We start from the raw sequence: 18,109 nt of genomic DNA, 5'->3' as shown, positions 1-18,109 counted from the left end.
CTGAAACCGTAGGTCACCACACACATACGCCTGAAAAAGATAGCTAACAGGACCATATCACCAGAATGATTGACAATTAGGAGGACAACTTATTTAGATGATCCACCCGGAAATAAAAAATCATACTCTAGAGCTTTAAATTCTGGTATTTTGAGCTGATGGAGACACAAAATGTATTTATATATTATTTGTGTATGACTGTTGGCTGTGTTGTGTCTCTCGTCCATTCTCAGGAGCTGGTTGTTTCTTAACCTTTTAATGGCATTTTTTTGTATTTTTCCACTCTACGTAAGACTCAGACCACTGAGTTATTCTCATCAAAGACTCCTTGTATGAATTAACTCTAATATGTTTAGGAATAATAATAATAATAATTATTATTAATATTATTATTATTTTTTTTTTTTTGCAAGATAAGATAAATAAATTGTTGGTGAGGAGGGGAGTCTGTAATTTAGCTAAATATAAAGATTAACCTCAGAAATTAACCTAAATGTCTTTTTTTAAATAAAATGTTATTCTTTAAAGGATCACTAATAATGATAATACTGGCGCATTTAAAGGTTAAATGGAGGAAGATGATGCAGAGGTGTTTTTTTTCCAACTTCAGACGTGGATGAACAATTCGGCGATTATGTTGCGCCCTCTCGTGGTTTAATAAAGGCACTGCAAAATGTATCTACTTCCGTTGAAAATATGAAAAAATATGTCATTGTGAAACGATAGAAATTTGCAGAAAATCAAGCAGATAACACATTTGTCATACATTTGGGTTTTTTGTTTGTTTGTTTTTTTACTGTTTTTTTCTGCAGTTATTGGGTCAGAAAAACTACTAACAGTTTACTTTTTTCTTATGAAAACATAAACAAGTATAAACAAGACAATAAGTTGAACCCTGGTCATGATTCACAGACTGCCGTGTGGTTGCGTCCAGATAATACATGCAAGTTTCATATAAGGCCACATATCTTAATATGGTGTTCTGATAACTCACAGGCTGTCTTCTGTGGAAATAGATTATAATAGATATATAACAAGTCCAACAGTAGTGACAATCAGATGTTTCACCAGCTATTAAGGAAAAGCCTACAAGGTTACAGTTATCAAGCATACTCTGATCAAATGAAATACACAACTGGATAGTATGACTTAACAAATGTGCAAAAGTCACATAAATAGCTGTGCAGACATAACAGCAACAGACCTTTTAAAAGGAAACATAAAACTGTGCAATTAACATTTATGTAAATAAGTCATTGAGTATAGTTTATAAAGTTTAACAGCAGCTTAGAAGGCATATTTGCCATCAGACTACTTTATGCCCTGAGGTGTCAGCAATCTTTCCAAAAGTGTCTCTTCAGCTCTCAAACAGCTTCATGCTTGGCCTAGGAGACATTGTCCAACTTTGAAGTTATTGCAAAAGTTTTTCCTTCTCCAACCATTTGCATGGTACCTTCTAGAACAGAGCTGGCCTTCCTGATGAGTCTAATTAAACTCTTCTTTTCAGTGGAAAATGCAAACCTGTTGATCTTGTAGGTCACAAATTTTGCCCTGAAAATCCTGATTTTTGTCATACAGATGACCCTTGGTGTTTACCAAGGTGATCGTTATAATGGTTTAGGAGCCCCTTTCTGTTTTACTTGGTGGTGTCGTGTGGTGTCAAACACTTGATATGATATCCTGACTGATATCCTGTGTGATCTGTGGGGTAGTGTGCCTCAGTTTTATTTTTTAACTAATTTATGAATTCATTATGAGGAATTTAAGTAAAAGAATGTCACATAGTGTTTTTTTGCCTTAACTTTGTAACAATGAAATACCTTGCCAAATAATATGTCTGTAGGTGAAATAAAAAACACAATAAAAATATAGAGGAAAAAACCATAAACATCATGAAACAAACTGTGAATCAAAAGATAAAATAAGATTGACTTCATTGATCTCGCATGATCTATATATATATATATATATATATATATATATATATATATATATATATATATATATATTTGGCTGAAGTCACTTATTTAACAGGAAAACCTAAATTTTTTTATGTCATATCCACATAAAACAGCTAATGTCTTCATATAATTCTATCCTATTATTTAAAACAGACAATGCACATATTTGTTAACATGCTCATAACAAGGTTCAACAGCTAAATATGCCAAATTTTGCCATTTTTATGGAAACCTATGATGCTCCCACAGAGAAGGCTGACTGCCCAAGACTGCTTTCCTAAAAGGAATGGCACAGTCCCCTCTGCTGTAGGATCGAGTGCAAACACTGTTTTTTTAGATGGATATATTCATGAATAGCAAATAGAGCCAGTCCATTGAAGGTTCTATATACCAGTAGAATATTAGGAAACTTAATCCTTTGAATTTTTGATGTGAATTTTAAGAATTAAGTAAGAGCAACAATGGAAAGCACGTGCATATTGAGATGCGGGGTGACTTGGTGGATCAGTTTGGACGAGGAGTATAAACATAGATATATTTAAAAAGAGGTATAAGGAAGTATTTCTAGAAAGGTACTGGGAGAAGGAGGAATTAAATAGCTGTGTATATTATAAATATCACTACATGGAAACACTGTATAGTCTAAATATGTGTATATTTTGTACGAAGGTTGAATTTATTGAAACATTATATGTTTATAACAGAAATAAATTTCATTCATTAATTAATTCATGTTCCGATAACTGTAAAAGAAAGTATAATGAAAGAAAATAACAATGATGTCAGGTGTTTGGGGCTTTTTTGTTAAGTTTTGAGAGTTTGTTTTTATAATCTCTAAACTGGTTGTAATGTGGATTTACAGGTTTGTGCGCAACCAGTCAAACAGAGGATGTGTGAAAGGATTATGGCACAGACATGTCTTTGAAACCTCAGTTGTTAAATGATTACGAATGTGTCTGTATGAGCAAGATTTATTTTTACTGCATTTATTACCTGTTTCACATGGGATTTGCCCTCTGGTGGTTAACTTTTAAAAATACAATAAAATCATAAAAATACGCAAATAAATAAAAGAGGATGAAATTATTGAACGTGCATTTCATATATCATACGGTAAATTTCTTTTGATTTCTGCATTTAGAATTGTGATACCGTACATAAATGTAGAAATGTTTTAATCAGTTAATTTTATTTTTATTATAATACAATAATCACAGATGTAAATATTTATTAACGGGTTTTCTATTTTTAAATTTGTGCCACTGCTGCAAGTTTGTTTACTGTGTAGCTCTGACGCTAAGAATATCACTACGACAACAGAATCGCCGTCAAGACAAGGGTACCGTCGCAAAACCAGGGTGTCGTAAATCCTGGCCGCCCCCATGAAGATGGCGGCGGAGCTGCATCCGCGGAGCGGAAAGCTTATCGGCCTGTCCAACTCGAACCGAACCGCCAGGCGCAACCAGCCCATCCAGGAGTTCAACCACGGCCTGGTTTTCAGTAAGGAGCCCCTGAGGGACCGGGATGTCTTCACCGTCCGTATTGACAAGAAGGTAAACAACTGCAGGCCCGCCGGTGGTTCTCCAGAGCAGAAGTGGGAGCGCCCGGGAGGGAGGGGGGTTCTGCGCCCGCAGTGAGGGGCTTCAGCCTTCTGCGATGTTCAAACAACCTGACAGCCTCAGTATCTTAATGAGCGCCTCCATTATCAGGGTTTCCTAATGGGGGAGCAGCGTCGGAGAGTAGATATGTTAAACGGTTAGCTTAATAGCGATAAACCGCTCCTGCAGCTTTGGTACCGACAGTTAGCTGCGCTAATGGGTTCTTAGCAGCAGAAACACAGGGACTGTTCGGGACCAGCCTCTCTGGAAGGTAGCCGTTGGGACCGTTGGGTCCGGTATGGGGCCCCAGGTTTCGTTTCTGTCTGGGAGGAGCTGATTTGGGCTCGTAAACAGCTTTGTTCTAATGGAGTTAGCTTATCTCAGACCCGGTTAGCACCTTCTAACTGCTGTTAATGTTAATGATAAGCAGAACTGGCCTCCTGGTCAGTCACACACAGCTTCTTCACTTGCTATTACTCATTAATTACTTTATTCTCTTGTCAGTTCTATCGATTTCTCTCATTTTGTTTTTTTTTATTTGCACAATATAGCTTTGTAGGAATATCACTGTATTACTTCTTTAGATGACAATAATAGATTCAGAATGTTTGATGATGTCTGTCTGCAGTAGACCTGCACCTGTGACCACCATCACCTGTGTCAGGTGGTTTTAATCCAAACAAAACATTTTGCATGAAAGAATATTTCCCTAAACTTGATCTGATTTATAGCAAAGTGAGTAAAAAGCATGCAACATACCAAATGCCATTATTCTTATTGACCATTCAGACAAACTTGTGTGCATACATAATATTTAACTTTCCACACACTAAGAAAATTTAGTATTTTAAAGCAAAACCCGAACCAATTGAAAGGAAATCATCTTTTAGTAGGAATCTTGTAAAATATAGCAAAGAGAGATAAACTGATACATTATTTGGTTGATATTTTAGGCCAATATTTCTAAGTTTTTATGTTGTTGTTCTTTTTCTTGTATTTGGGTTCATTAGCATATTCAGCAAACATGCCTTCTTATCAGTTAAAAGTATTTTATGTAAATAGACTTAGAGTTAGACTCAACTTTATTTATCCCTTAGGATTGATTACCCCTTCAGGGAAATTCTGGTTCCAGTAGCTTATATAGAGTAAAAAGTCTTATAATGAAATGCCATAAAGATGAAAATATAAAAAAGAGTGCATATAGTACAAAAGAAAAGCATAAAAAAGAAAAAAGTTGTGAAGTCCTTGAATATGTTTCCCTTACAGTAGTTATAAAAAAAATCTGCACAGTAGAGAGCTAAGGGAAGACTACACAGTAGTTGACTTGGGTTATTGCACTTGCACTGCAGAAATGTACTGACCATATAGATAAGTGAAAATTATACAGACTACACAGTAGTTTACTTGGATAATTACACATGTACTGCAGAGAATCAGCCCGCTTAAATCTGCATCAAATATTAGGGATCAATTAGACCACCGCCATAACTTTCTGAAGGACTGGTGTGAACATGTCCCCACCAATAATCTCCTCTGTTTTTCCCCTTTCCGCTTATTTACTTTACTCAAAGGTAACAGAGTTAGGTGAAGCTATCTGTGTTCAGAGCGTTTTCAGTCTGTGTTTTTTTTGTTTTCCTCTCTCGTGCTGCTCCTGTGTCCCGCCTCTCGGTGTAACATCATCGGACATCGGATATGTCGCTTTAAGACATCTGATTTGCAGTCGCTTTTCACTGTTAACAAAGTAGCTACATGATTGGAGGAGAGACATACAGCAGCACTCAGTGAATATTAACCAGCAGCTACTTTGAGGTTTAAGTAAAAGTTAGGAGACGGGTTGGTTAAAAAAAAAAATTGAGATCATACGAATGAAAAATCTGTATGTTGGACTTGCAGAGCTTTTTAGGCTCAAAAATGGCACCAATTTGTAAGTTTATACAAGGTAGTACTATAATGTAAGAAGCTTAAGAAAACATAGTTTGTTCTTCTTTACTTGTTAAAAAAGCTTGTCTTCTTAGAGGACCATCACTCCCAGTTACTGGTTACAATTAACATGTTTTCTTATTGTCCAGACAGAATCAGACTGCAGAGCTTCTACATATCTTGAAATGTTGTTTCTGGCATCATCATGTTAGTAAAGAGGTTCATAAATCTTTTTAAACAGAGCACAGACAGAAGTAGGGAGAGCTGCAGCTTTAAAGGAATATTACACCCAAAACATGATTAGCCTTCATTTTCTACTCACCCCCATGCTGAACAACACTCTGGAGTACTTTTTTGATATCTCAAATGCATCTGGAGATCTGGGAGGCTTCTTGCTGTCTGCTGACATTCAAATAATGGAGGTCTATGGTGACCGAGACAGAAAGGTCCATAAAAGTCCACAAAAAAGTGTCAATATTCCTCCATACTGCTCGTCCAATGTATTCCAAGTGTCCTGAGTGGGTAGCGTCCAGAATTTACTCGAAACGAAGTCATTTAGAATGTTTTTAGAGCATAAACAGTAGTGTATAGGATTTCCTGAAAGCGCGCGCCGGCGCGTTCATGACGCTACGGAAGCCGGCAGACCAAGCCAGATGAAAGTGCGCATTCAGTGTCTGCTCTGCCGATAATGCAAGCGTAGAAGAAGAAATGTGCTGTTTACCTGTGCAAAGAAAGAAACAACGAAAGAAAAATTCTGAGGACTTCAGTGTTGAGGAAGAGCATGAGTTCTTTGCCGAGCTGAATGCGCTGGTTTGGTCTGCCGGCTTCCGTAGCGTCGGGAGCGCGCATGTGCGCGCTTTCAGGAAATCCTATACACTACTGTTTATGCTCTAAAAACATTCTAAATGACTTCGTTTCGAGTAAATTCTGGACGCTACCCACTCAGGACAGTTGGAATACATTGGACGAGCAGTATGGAGGAATATTGACACGTTTTTTGTGGACTTTTATGGACCTTTCTGCCTCGGGCGCCGTAGACCTCCATTATTTGAATGTCAGCAGACAGCAAGAAGCCTCCCAGATCTCCAGATGCATTTGAGATATCACAAAAGTACTCCAGAGTTTTGTTCAGCATGGGGGTGAGTAGAAAATGAAGGCTAATCATGTTTTGGGTGTACTATTCCTTTAAAGGTGAAACAGATTTACTGGGATATTTAACACGCTTTAAACTATATCTCCAAGTTTACCGGAAAGTTTACAAGAAAACAATATGCTATGCTATAATTAAAATGCAGCATATCCATATTTTTCTGGATGGATGGAATTGAAATTGTACTTCTAGGGATGCATGATATATCGATTTTGGCTTCGGAATCGCTTCTTATTCATTTTTTTTTCAATACATTAATGTTTTTGGGCTGTATATATGTAATGCACTAAAATGCATCTCTCTAACTATCTATAAATATAAATATCAGTGTATTATAGTTCTTAACAATAAGAAAGCATTCAATAAATATATGTTTGAGCTCATTTTTGGAAAATACAAAAACCTAATGAAAGCGTTTGGGTCCAGTAACTATAGGTCCATCAGCCCCCACCCTTAGAGTGTCCCCACCAATTTTCATCACAAAGTTACACCCTTGGTTTACACTTATGTCATAATAATCAGACTTGGCATAAGCCTTGTGAACCTTTTATTGGTTGATCTCCAGTAGAAAAATCTCATGGTTCCTTTAATAAATATGACCTCTTTATGCTGTCCTTTGGGAGTATATGTTAATCTCTCCAGAGGATGATACAGAGGAATAATTTTTTAATGCTTTCTATCAATAGAGGAGAAAAAAGTTAAGGGAAAGTCACCCAACAGGATCTTTGGTTCTTTGGTTTCTTTCTTTTTCATTTTTATTTACAAACACATCTCATGAAAATGGAACATTTTGACCACCACCTCCACTTGATCCAGTAGTACGGTAATTGGTTATTTGTAAAAGACTGTTAAAGATTTGATCATTAAAAAAGAAGAGTCATAAAAATGTGCATTAAGTAAATATTGCCTCTCAGTTTACAGTAATAATATCACAGGCCTCATAGTTTCCTTATATGTATTTGTCACTTATGTTACAATAGGCCCTGGTCACTTTTTTTTTTTCTTTTGGCTAGTTTGTTGTAAATTGATTAAACTTCATGGGACCCTTGGATTTGGGAGGGTCTATTTATTGATTAAAGAGAAAAACAAACATTAGAAGCCTTAACTGCATCAATATCTTCTACGTATGGTATTTAAGTACATTTAGAATTCTTAAAATATTTCTTCATGTTTTGATAGATTAAGTTGAGTTCCACCTTCCGCTTGACTTCTTCTACCGGTGTTGTAAAAAAATCAGTCTTTAAGGTTTTATATCCTGCATGTTTTAGATCAATCAGGACCCTGTAGATCTTGTAAAAAAAACTCTTGTGCTTGTTGTGATGTCCTCAACCTGGACACATGGTTAAGATTTTAAAACCTTTAAGTATTTTCAAAACACCAGCTGTTAAATTGTATAGTTTGTAGGTTTTTTTTGTTTTAGGGGTTTCTGTCTCTGGAGCAGAGCTTTTAAAAGTTGTCGGATCAAAGCTTTGGGTCAACGTCATCCAGACCACACACCCCCTCTTTACAGTGACAGTGTGTGTCCAGCCTTGATGCATGTAGGGAGAGAGAGGGAGGCTGTCCAGAGCTGCTACGTGGCGCCATCTGCGCGCCCATAAAAAGAAAACATCTGGCCTAATGGCACCTGCTTAACTGAGTGTAAATCATTCGGCCTCCCTCATGGCAGGCCTTGATAGGGGCTCTCATTATCGGCCTCGTGACTGGATGAACATCGATTCTTCTTCCATCACGACGACCTGCCGCCTGACTGAAAACACAGCATACTGGCATCTGCTGAGCAGCAGGCAAGTAATGAGAGAGTTTATTGGACATTAAAGCCTGATGTGAGTCCGACCCAGTCAGAGGTTAAGCTTTATTATGTGAGATTTACTTTGACAGTGGTGAAGAAGGAGACACAAAGATTTCCCTCCATGAGTCTTTTCCATGTTTTTGTGATGTTCCAACCCCAGATGTCGATTGCATTGCATTTTTTTGCTGAACAATTTCCTACAAAAATATCAAAATGGAAGTCAAATAATGCATTGAGTTTTAGATCATATATATATATATATATATATATATATATATATATATATATATATATATATATATATATATATATATATATATATGTGTATATGTATATATATATATATATATATATATATATATGTGTGTATATGTATATATATATATATATATATATATATATGTGTGTATATGTATATATATATATATATAGCCATATAGTTTAATTCACTATCAATTATATGACTTTCAAACTTCTTTCAAACAGTTTTTTCAATATACTTCTCAGTCTATGATTAAAGCATTTGCCACTGACTGATGCTCTGGATTTTTTTTGTTTTTTATTATAATTATAATCGATACTGAAATATCTAGGGCTGCTGCTAACGATCATTTTGCTTATCGATTAATCTGTCGATTCTGTTTTTTTTTTTTTTTTTATGAATCCATTAATAATCGGATAGGCAAAAGTTCCTTGAAGTTTGTTTTACAGAATTAAACCAGGTTAGACTAAAACTTTTCCCCTTGAGGAGTTATGGATAGAGCATATTGCTTTTTTTTTTATTATCTTAAATGCACAATATTTGATTTATTTATATATATATATATATATATATATATATATATATATATATATATATATATATATATATATATATATATATATATATTCTTTTTTTTTAAAACAATTTATGGTGTAACTGCTGCTCTAAGTGGGTCGCTCTGTCAGCTTAAGTCCCGTTTTAGAGTCTCTATACCCCATTTAATGATAAATCGATTACAAAATTAACTGAAGATCATTTCAATAATAAATTTATCATGATTAATTTTGATTTATTGTTTCAGCCCTAATCTTATCGAAATTCAGTAATGCATTGTGATATAAGTTTAGGGCCATATTGTCCTGGTCTAATTTACAAAAAATGGAAATTGAAAATGTTTCTTAACCACCCCAAATAATATTTAGTGCCATATACTGCCTTCCTATAAATGGTATAATGGTATGAACCAGTGGATGATTTTTAGCTCTGTGTGAATTAGGGCTGGGTGATTAATTGATTTTGATCAATCCGTTCATCAGTTCATCATTGTTGGGTCCTTAGGTTTTTAGCTTAGGTTGTTTACAGCTTCAATTTGGTGGCCCTTTAAATTCATGTCACCTCCCTGAGGGGATGATTGAAATAAAGGCTTATTTTTTAAATCAGTGTATATCATTTGGCATTTTTATTATGAAACTTAATTTGAAGAAATCCATAAATCAGATTTGATAGGAAAAAACTTTTAGATTTGATTTTGGAGATTCATTATTGCATTATCCAGCTCTAGTAGGAATCCAGATGTTCTGTTTCTGACCTTAGAGGTCGGGTCAAGTACATTAGAGATTATAGCTGTTGTTTAAGAAAGGCATAGAAAGTGAGAATTTAGGTATAGTTGTTGGTTTTTATGCTTTCTTCTCTGAATCTTATCTGCAAAAGAAAAATAAAAAAAAAAAACAAAAAAAAATGTTGTAAAGCATATATCTATTTCGTCTAGCTTTACAGTCATTGCGTGCTTAGCTGGTCTGTTTTATAAGAACCCTTTTGCATCTAGTGAAATTTTAGATCTGATTTATTAGACACTGTAGTTTCAGTACTCTGCTGCAAAACATTGAACAGTTTTCATTTGATAAATAAAGTGTTAAATCAGAACAAAACCAGCTGCATCTTTCTCTGCAATATTAACAATGAAATGCAGCAAATCTTTACATTACTAAGGGTATAATTATTTTTTTTTAGTGTTTGTATGAACTGCCAATAAAAGATGCCCACCGGGTTTATTCCTCCTTTGCTTCTCAGCACCAGGACCCCTTAGTTCTCTGTCTGAGCGATGCTAGAGAGAGACTGGAGATGCTCACAGGCTGCTGAGTTACATAAACCAGGGAAGGAGACGTCTGGGGTCCCGTCAGGCCGAGCTGCTGCTTCTCCTCCATCTGACCTAGTTGTAGTAGCACACTGCCTTACATAGCAGCTCCCTGTGAGCAGTGTTTGCTCTCCTTTAGTCTCCGCTATAAGCTGCAATGTGTTTCCTTCTATGCAAACATGTTGCAATGTTCGTCTCATCACTCTTAAGGTATTACCTCTCTGTAAATCATCTTATTTTTCTGTCTCGGCGGAGACGGGGTGTCTGTTAGGAGACATCACTCTGATTCAAGAGGATTGTGAATTTTTTAAATTTGATTTCCTCCTCCAGTTAAAGGTCGCATCCGTCCAACCAAGGATTCTTTATCTAAAGTTTGATCTCTGTTGAATGTACCCAGCAGTTTCTGATTTTCACTTAAAACATAAGAGACTCTCGAGACGTCTGGATTTCTTACATTTCCTGTTCTGTCTGTTGTCTTGAAATCGTCCTGCACTCGCTGCAGCTCATTCTGCTGTCTAGCTGTGCTGTAAAGGAAACTCTCTGGTCCCACCAGAATCACAAAGGGAGGCTTTGCTTTGTGTTTCCCCCAGGGCTGGGCTGTAAACTGATTTTTTTTATGTTACCATCATTCACTACGATAACCGGCACACATTTTTCCATGCCGGTAAAAAATTCTGCCGTTTTTCCTGAGTGCGATGCTGGCTGGTCTTTCATTCCCCTTTAATACACTGCAGCAGGTGTGTAGTTATGACTCCAACGATCCATTCAGAAACGTAAACAAAGAGAATGGCGGATCAGCCCAGTGAAGAAGTATCTAACCCAGCTGTAAACGAAATTACATCAGTTAATCCTGTGGAGGTGAGCGAGAGCAGAGATGAAGCTGAGCGTGCAGAGAAGAAGCGCGCTGTCAGAGTTGAGCGCGCGGCAGACCTTTGTTTAGCGAGGGTGTGTAAGTTTAAACGATACACTTTGTTCTTACTGAACGCTCAGTTCAGTGTCACCAAAATTACGCCATAGATATTAGGCAAAAAAACACGAAATGCAAAGTTTACCTGTTGGGACCACCCAAAGCTAACACGTCCAACCTCCACCACCTACAGCACAACCACGCCGTTGAGTTTAAAGATGTGCAAAAGGCTCCATTAACTTTGTACAAAAATGTTTACAAGGGAAGTAAAAAAAAATTGTTTGTTTAATGAGACATTGTTGAATGTCTAAACCTGAATGGGTGCAGTACAAGACTTTAATATTTCATTGGTAGTAATATGTAATGTGATTTATTCAATAAATAAATAATAAATAGATCAGTTGCATTTCCTGCACATGCCTTTATTTCTGACAAATGAGCCAAAGTATTAATCGTGCATTTATCGTCATCATTGGTTTGAGCTGATATTGCTCAGCCCTGCTTTCATCAGAGCTTTGTGAGTGTAGCCCATCTGCTCATCCTCCCCTCATGTTGAACCTAAAGTAAGCTGTCAACCTCCTGTGCCTTCCTTATTTGTCTCCTCTTTCCTTCTTCCTTGTTTCCTTATTTCTTCTCCTTCTTCCATGTTTCATTCCTTGTTAACCACACTATTAATTCTCTGTTTCTGGGTCTTTCCTTCAGTGTGTCCTACCACAACACTTTCCTTGTTTCTTTCCTCATTTCTTCTCACCTGCCTTGTGTTTATATCCTCCTCCCTTCTCTCTTTCATTTTTTAATACCCATCTTGGTTTTTTGCACCCTTTTTCATTTTGGTGCACCTGTTTTCCTTTTCCTTGTGTCCCGTCTTGTTCTTCCTCCCTCCTTTTTTGCCCTTTCTTACCACCTTCTTTCATTCCCCCTTTCATCTTTCCTTACGTTCTTGTGTCTTAGCATCATTCATTCCTCCTGTCCTCTTGTTTTCTTCTTCCAAAATGCTCCCAACTAAGGAGACACAAGAAAATCAAACAAGCAAGTAAATGTAAATTATTGTGCTCATACAATTAATTTGGTTAATTGTTTATGATGCCAGGCCTACTTTCCTTTCTTCCTTGTATGCTTCCTTCCTTCCACTTTTTGTAGGCGGCTGAAACCATACATCAGCCTTTCAGCTGTGAACATTTGCCCTACAAATTCATTACTTCATAATTAAAAGCTACAATGTATAATTTTCACTAACATCAAGTGGTGCACTAGATGAATTACAATTTACTGATGCCTCCCAGTCAAGCGCATGAGACCAACTACGGAAGCCAAGGAGTGACATTCTACTCTGAATGAAAGAGACACATGAACCTCAGCTAAATAAACGATGAAACACACGGAACAGTTCTCTGACAACAGGCGTGAAAGAGGCCTTCAATGTCAGCTGGTAGAACTTCTGTTAAGAATAACAGCAGCGGCTAACTTTTGTATCGGGACTCGTCCATTGAAGGCTAACAACTAGCCGTCTCTACCAGGAGGACAGACTAGTGACCGATGGTCCTTCATTGCAACTAAAAGTAAAAGGTAGAGAGATCTACAGTCGTTTTAAACTCCTCCCCCGCCAACAACAAGTTTACAGATTCAGTTAAAAAACCAGTAAAGCTGACGAGTTTAATCCCTTCAGCAACTGTGATCAAAAATGGTGGCGAAACTTGGCGGCTCCCGTTGGGTGCACCACCCCCTATTAGGGGTGGGTATTGCCAAAGAAGTCACCATTCGATTCAAATTGCGATTCACATGCCACAGTGCGATTCTATCACGATGCATCACGATACTTGAAATATTGTGATGCATGCTGATATTTTCACTGAACACTGTTATATAAAAATACAGCCATTACCAGTGGCTGACTGGCTGTGTGTGATATGAATGGGGTTTTCAATTGATACACGACTGAAAGCCACTGAATTCATACATTGCTGTATTTATTGAAACGACTTTTGGAGGTGCTGCCATGAAACTAAATACTGGACAGGAATATTACTACCGGTATTACTGGAATGGACACGCTGACAAAAAGTGGTTGTGATTTATTAAACTTAAAATAACAAAATAAGAATAATAGGTGCCGTTTACATGGCCTCAGTGGTCCTTTAAAACAATGAAATGAAAACATTCAAATGTATTACATTTACTCTCTTGCAAATAACATGCGTCATATCAATTTCATTTTCTTCTTTGTTTTCAAAGCCAATGAGCATCCAAACGTCTGACTTGAAATGTGATGCAGCCAATTTTCTCAGTTTCCCCCATGTTTTGTTTACGAATGACTCGTCGCAGTATCCCGCGGCCGGAAAAGCTTGTGACACAAGGCGGCGGGCGTCAACACATCCGCGGAGACATCTACTGGACTGGAAGTTGTATTCCACTTGTTTTTGGCTGATGTGCATCAACCATTCATGTATTTTATTTATTTATTCCTTTTTTTAAATTAAGAGTCGATACTTGGCGTCAAGAACCGATGAAGTAGATCACAAAAATTAGAATTGCGATGCATCGTCATGACAATTATTTTGAACACCCCTACCCCCTATATATTTTTATACTACTAATTCTAAGCTAAGAGAAGCCTTTCATTTTTGATGTGAAAATATTGGACTTTTGTGATAAAAATACCTTATTTTCTGCTAGAAAAAGGCCCAATTTCTCACACACTGTCCCTTTAAAGAGAAAGTGTAAAACGTCACAAAGAAGGCTTATCCAGACCTTCCATCCTGAGTAAGGATCCTATATTTAGCTGCATTTCAAAGGACTGTTTTCCTGAGCAGAGGCACTAAAAATAGCAAGTTTGACACAGGATAGGAATAGAGCTGTAGGCAGATGTTTTCTTTTTGCTCTCATTGTGTGGTGAAGATGTTGTTTCTACATGTTTTACTGAATATTTAAAGCCAGTCTCAAAGATGTGGTTATTATAAGTCTGTGAACCGTATTTCCTGTCCCCTTCCTCCTCCATCAGGTGAACTCCTGGAGCGGCTCCATTGAAATCGGCGTGACGGCGCTGGACCCGGCCTCACTGGACTTCCCCAGCAGCGCCACCGGACTTAAGGGCGGCTCCTGGATCGTGTCGGGCTGCTCGGTGCTGCGCGACGGCCGGTCCGTCCTGGAGGAGTACGGCCGCGACCTGGACCAGCTGGCCGAGGGCGACCGCGTGGGCATCCAGCGCAGCTCCCAAGGAGAGCTCCACCTGTGGGTGAACGGCCAGGACTGCGGCGCGGCCGCCAGCGGCCTGCCGCCCAAGCTGTGGGCCGTGGTGGATCTGTACGGGAAGTGCACTCAGGTGACGGTGGTCAGCTGCGAGCCACCGCCGCCTTCTGCAGAGAGGGAGAGGGAGACGATAGAGCGGGACGAGGAGGAGGAGGAGGAGGAAGAGGAAGACGAGGTTGTGGTTCGAGGGGGTCGAGATGATGGGGGGATAGCAGCACTGATGAATGTGGCAGCAATAAATGGAATGGTGAATGGAGATGAAGGTGAGCCCGTTACTAAACATCATTTTCACCGCAGCCATCATCTGGGATTATTTCCATTTCCTGTTTCCACCTTCTCCCTGCAGTGCCTGAGCTCAGCTGCAATAACAGCCGACCAGACAAGTTCCCCAACAACCTGGAGCCTGATGCTGGTGAGTAGATCCTCCTCTGATCAGGAAGGGCTCTGTAGCTCTATGTGGTCTGATGATGGTTATCGTTTCAGTTCTCACAGAACACCAACTCTTTGACGTGTTCAACAACGCAATAGTTTCATTTTATCGCTCCGGAGACGAGGGAGGAGGGGACGAAGGTTCAGATTGGGATGGAGGAGGAGAAGGAGGAGGAGGAGATGCTGGAGGCGACTCCTCTTCCAGAAACGACAGAGGGAGCAGCAGTGGAGGAGGTGCAGCCCATAGTGACGGCGGTACAGGGACGACTGGAGGAGGAAGAGATCGGGGGGATTGTAACAACAGCCCAGCGGGTAACGAAGGAGCAGCGCCAGGCTCCGGAACGGGTGGGCTGATGACCAACGACGCGCTGCTGTTCCACGAGAAGTGCGGCACGCTGATCAAGCTCAGCAACAACAACAAGACGGCTGAGCGGAGGAGACCTCTGGACGAGTTCAACAACGGCGTGGTGATGACCAACCGGCCGCTCCGGCACAACGAGATGTTCGAGGTACTCGCCCTGCTCCCCACATAAAGCCACCTCTTTTGCTCAGGCAGTCAGCCTCATCGGCGTCTGTGTTTTCAGATCCGCATCGATAAGCTGGTGGACAAGTGGTCGGGTTCCATTGAGATCGGCGTGACCACGCACAACCCCAACAACCTGGACTACCCTGCAACCATGACCAATCTGCGCTCAGGTGAGCTCCCTACCTTCAGTACATAAACAAACATGAACGCTTCCTGACATTTCCTGACTCTCTCTGCATCTGCATCAGGTACAATCATGATGAGTGGCTGTGGGATCCTAACGAACGGGAAAGGAACACGTAGGGAATACTGTGAATTCAGCCTGGATGAACTTCAGGTCAGCACCATTGACCATATATAATCATATATTTCTCCTTACCTCTGAGGCTCTGAGCAGTTTTTACTCAGAACTGATCATCTTTATCCTGGCGTGCACTGTGGTCCAAAAAGTTGTTGTTTATCCTGAGAGGATCGATGCTGAATAGTTAAGAGATGCAACTAAACTGATCCTAACTGATGCTGAGGATATTTTGGAATGATTTTTGAAGCCAGTATTGCTTTTCCTTCGTTCGTTAAAACCTTACATATAAAAAATGTATGACAAATGTTACACACGTCTGAATTTAACTGAAATACATCATCAACAGTTATGACAAGTTATGGAGCTGAATTTGTAAAAAAAAAAAAAAAAAGTTTTTAACTGAATAACATTTTTGCAACTGAAGAAACTATTAAACTACAAGAATGTGTTTAAAGCACAATGGCACATTTGTGTTTCGGTTTCATTTTGTTTCCAGTTTTAAAAATAACCACATTTAAATCTTTACTTTCTGATTAAAAATAGACTTTTTTTGGTCTAGTTTCCAAATTCTCTTTTAAGATTCAAATAGTTTCTTTTCAGTTTAAACAAAGAACATTTTTGAATAAACTTCACGAAACCTGTTTAGCTAAACGCAGGGTAGCTACAATGCATGCTCATGATCTTAAGACATGGCTGCTGAATGTGCCGAATTGTTCTGTAGTAGAAAAAAAGGCTCATCTTCTTCAGGTGTAAAGAGGGGAAAGGTATTTATTGCAAATGGACCGATACTTTGGTCCGATAATGACGTTTGTTTGTCCTTGAATTCGCTGTTATGTTCATACATTCTCTGATCACATTAGGCAAGGCAAGGCAAATTTATTTGTATAGCACAATTCAGTACAAAGACAATGCAAAGTGCTTTACATGATTAAAATACAGGAAGATAAAACAGAATCAAAGCAAGTAGGAAAAAATAAAAAACAAATAAAATAAAATAAAAAATGCAGAAACAAAAAAAGAATATTAAAAACAGTTGGATTAAAGAAAACACGTTTTTGTTGAACTGTTTAACTAGAACAGTCGAAGGCAATCCTAAACAAATGTGTTTTTAGTCTTGATTTAAAGGAACTCAGGCTTTCCGCACTTTTACAGTTTTCTGGAAGTTTGTTCCAGATAAGTGGAGCATAGGAACTAAATGCTGCTTCTCCATGTTTAGTTCTGGTTCTTGGTATGCAGAGCAGGCTGGAGCCAGAAGACCTGAGTGGTCTGGAGGGTTGATAAACTGATAGCAAGTCTGTGATGTATTTAGGTGCTAAGCCATTCAGAGATTTATAGACTAACAGAAGTATTTTAAAGTCTATTCTCTGAGAAACAGGGAGCCAGTGTAAGGACTTTAGAACTGGAGTGATGTGCTCTACTTTCTTAGTCTTAGTGAGGACACGGACAGCAGCGTTCTGGATCAGCTGCAGCTGTCTGATCCACTTTTTAGGCAGACCTGTGAAAACACTGTTGCAGTAATCAATTCGACTAAAAATAAACGCATGGATTAGTTTTTCCAGATCATGCTGAGACATTAGTCCTTTAATCCTGGAAATGTTCTTCAGGTGATAGAAAGCCGACCTTGTAATTGTCTTTAAATTAGTTAGTAGTTAGTAGTGCATCAGCAGCAATCCTTGAGATCAAGTGGCGTCCATGTATAACCTAAATTTTCTTTTATTTTCATTTAGTAATAAATGTTTATTTTATTGTTTGAATTGAGACTTCTCTCCCATTTGTTATCATTTTGTGTTGTTGTTCTTTTAAAACAAGGAAGGAAGGAAAAGCAACACCTGCTTCAAAAATCAGTTCTAAATTAATCAGGTAGCATTTACTAGGGATCGGTTACACTAGGGTGACCATATTTTGATATCCAGATCTCATCACCTTTATTAGATAATGAAACACACGTGCCTGCTTTGTTCATGTGCACTCAGCCTCCCACTTGTCGCTAAAGTTTTTTTGCAGTTCATCTGTGAAGCTGCACTTTTGTTTCGGCATTTTGTGTCCAATGCTGGTTGCTCTGCTACATGTGTGTGTGGGGCTCTCGCTAGACCCTCCCACAAGGCAGTCCCTCGAGAATCACGTCAGGCAACAAAGTACCGTAGTATTCTGTGCAAAGCACCAGT

The 18,109-nt window shown here is 38.6% G+C and overlaps 1 protein-coding gene across 2 annotated transcripts in view; it reads left to right on the top strand.

Annotated features, from left to right (window-relative positions):
• Positions 1-3,315: 3,315 nt before the first annotated feature.
• Positions 3,316-18,109, top strand: part of neurl4 (neuralized E3 ubiquitin protein ligase 4) — a 29,275-nt gene continuing 14,481 nt past the window's right edge. For both annotated transcript variants that reach the window (XM_038284909.1, XM_038284908.1), the window contains exons 1-6: positions 3,316-3,514; positions 14,441-14,951; positions 15,035-15,100; positions 15,172-15,626; positions 15,702-15,813; positions 15,892-15,980. In XM_038284909.1, coding sequence (XP_038140837.1) covers positions 3,344-3,514; positions 14,441-14,951; positions 15,035-15,100; positions 15,172-15,626; positions 15,702-15,813; positions 15,892-15,980 — 1,404 coding nt within the window. In that variant the 5' untranslated portion in view covers positions 3,316-3,343. The remainder of the gene's footprint in view (positions 3,515-14,440; positions 14,952-15,034; positions 15,101-15,171; positions 15,627-15,701; positions 15,814-15,891; positions 15,981-18,109) is intronic.

The sequence above is a fragment of the Cyprinodon tularosa genome, unplaced genomic scaffold, assembly GCF_016077235.1.
Source record: "Cyprinodon tularosa strain WSP-4 unplaced genomic scaffold, ASM1607723v1 ctg204, whole genome shotgun sequence".
NCBI lineage: Eukaryota > Metazoa > Chordata > Actinopteri > Cyprinodontiformes > Cyprinodontidae > Cyprinodon > Cyprinodon tularosa.
This window is presented reverse-complemented; position numbering and strand designations above follow the sequence as displayed.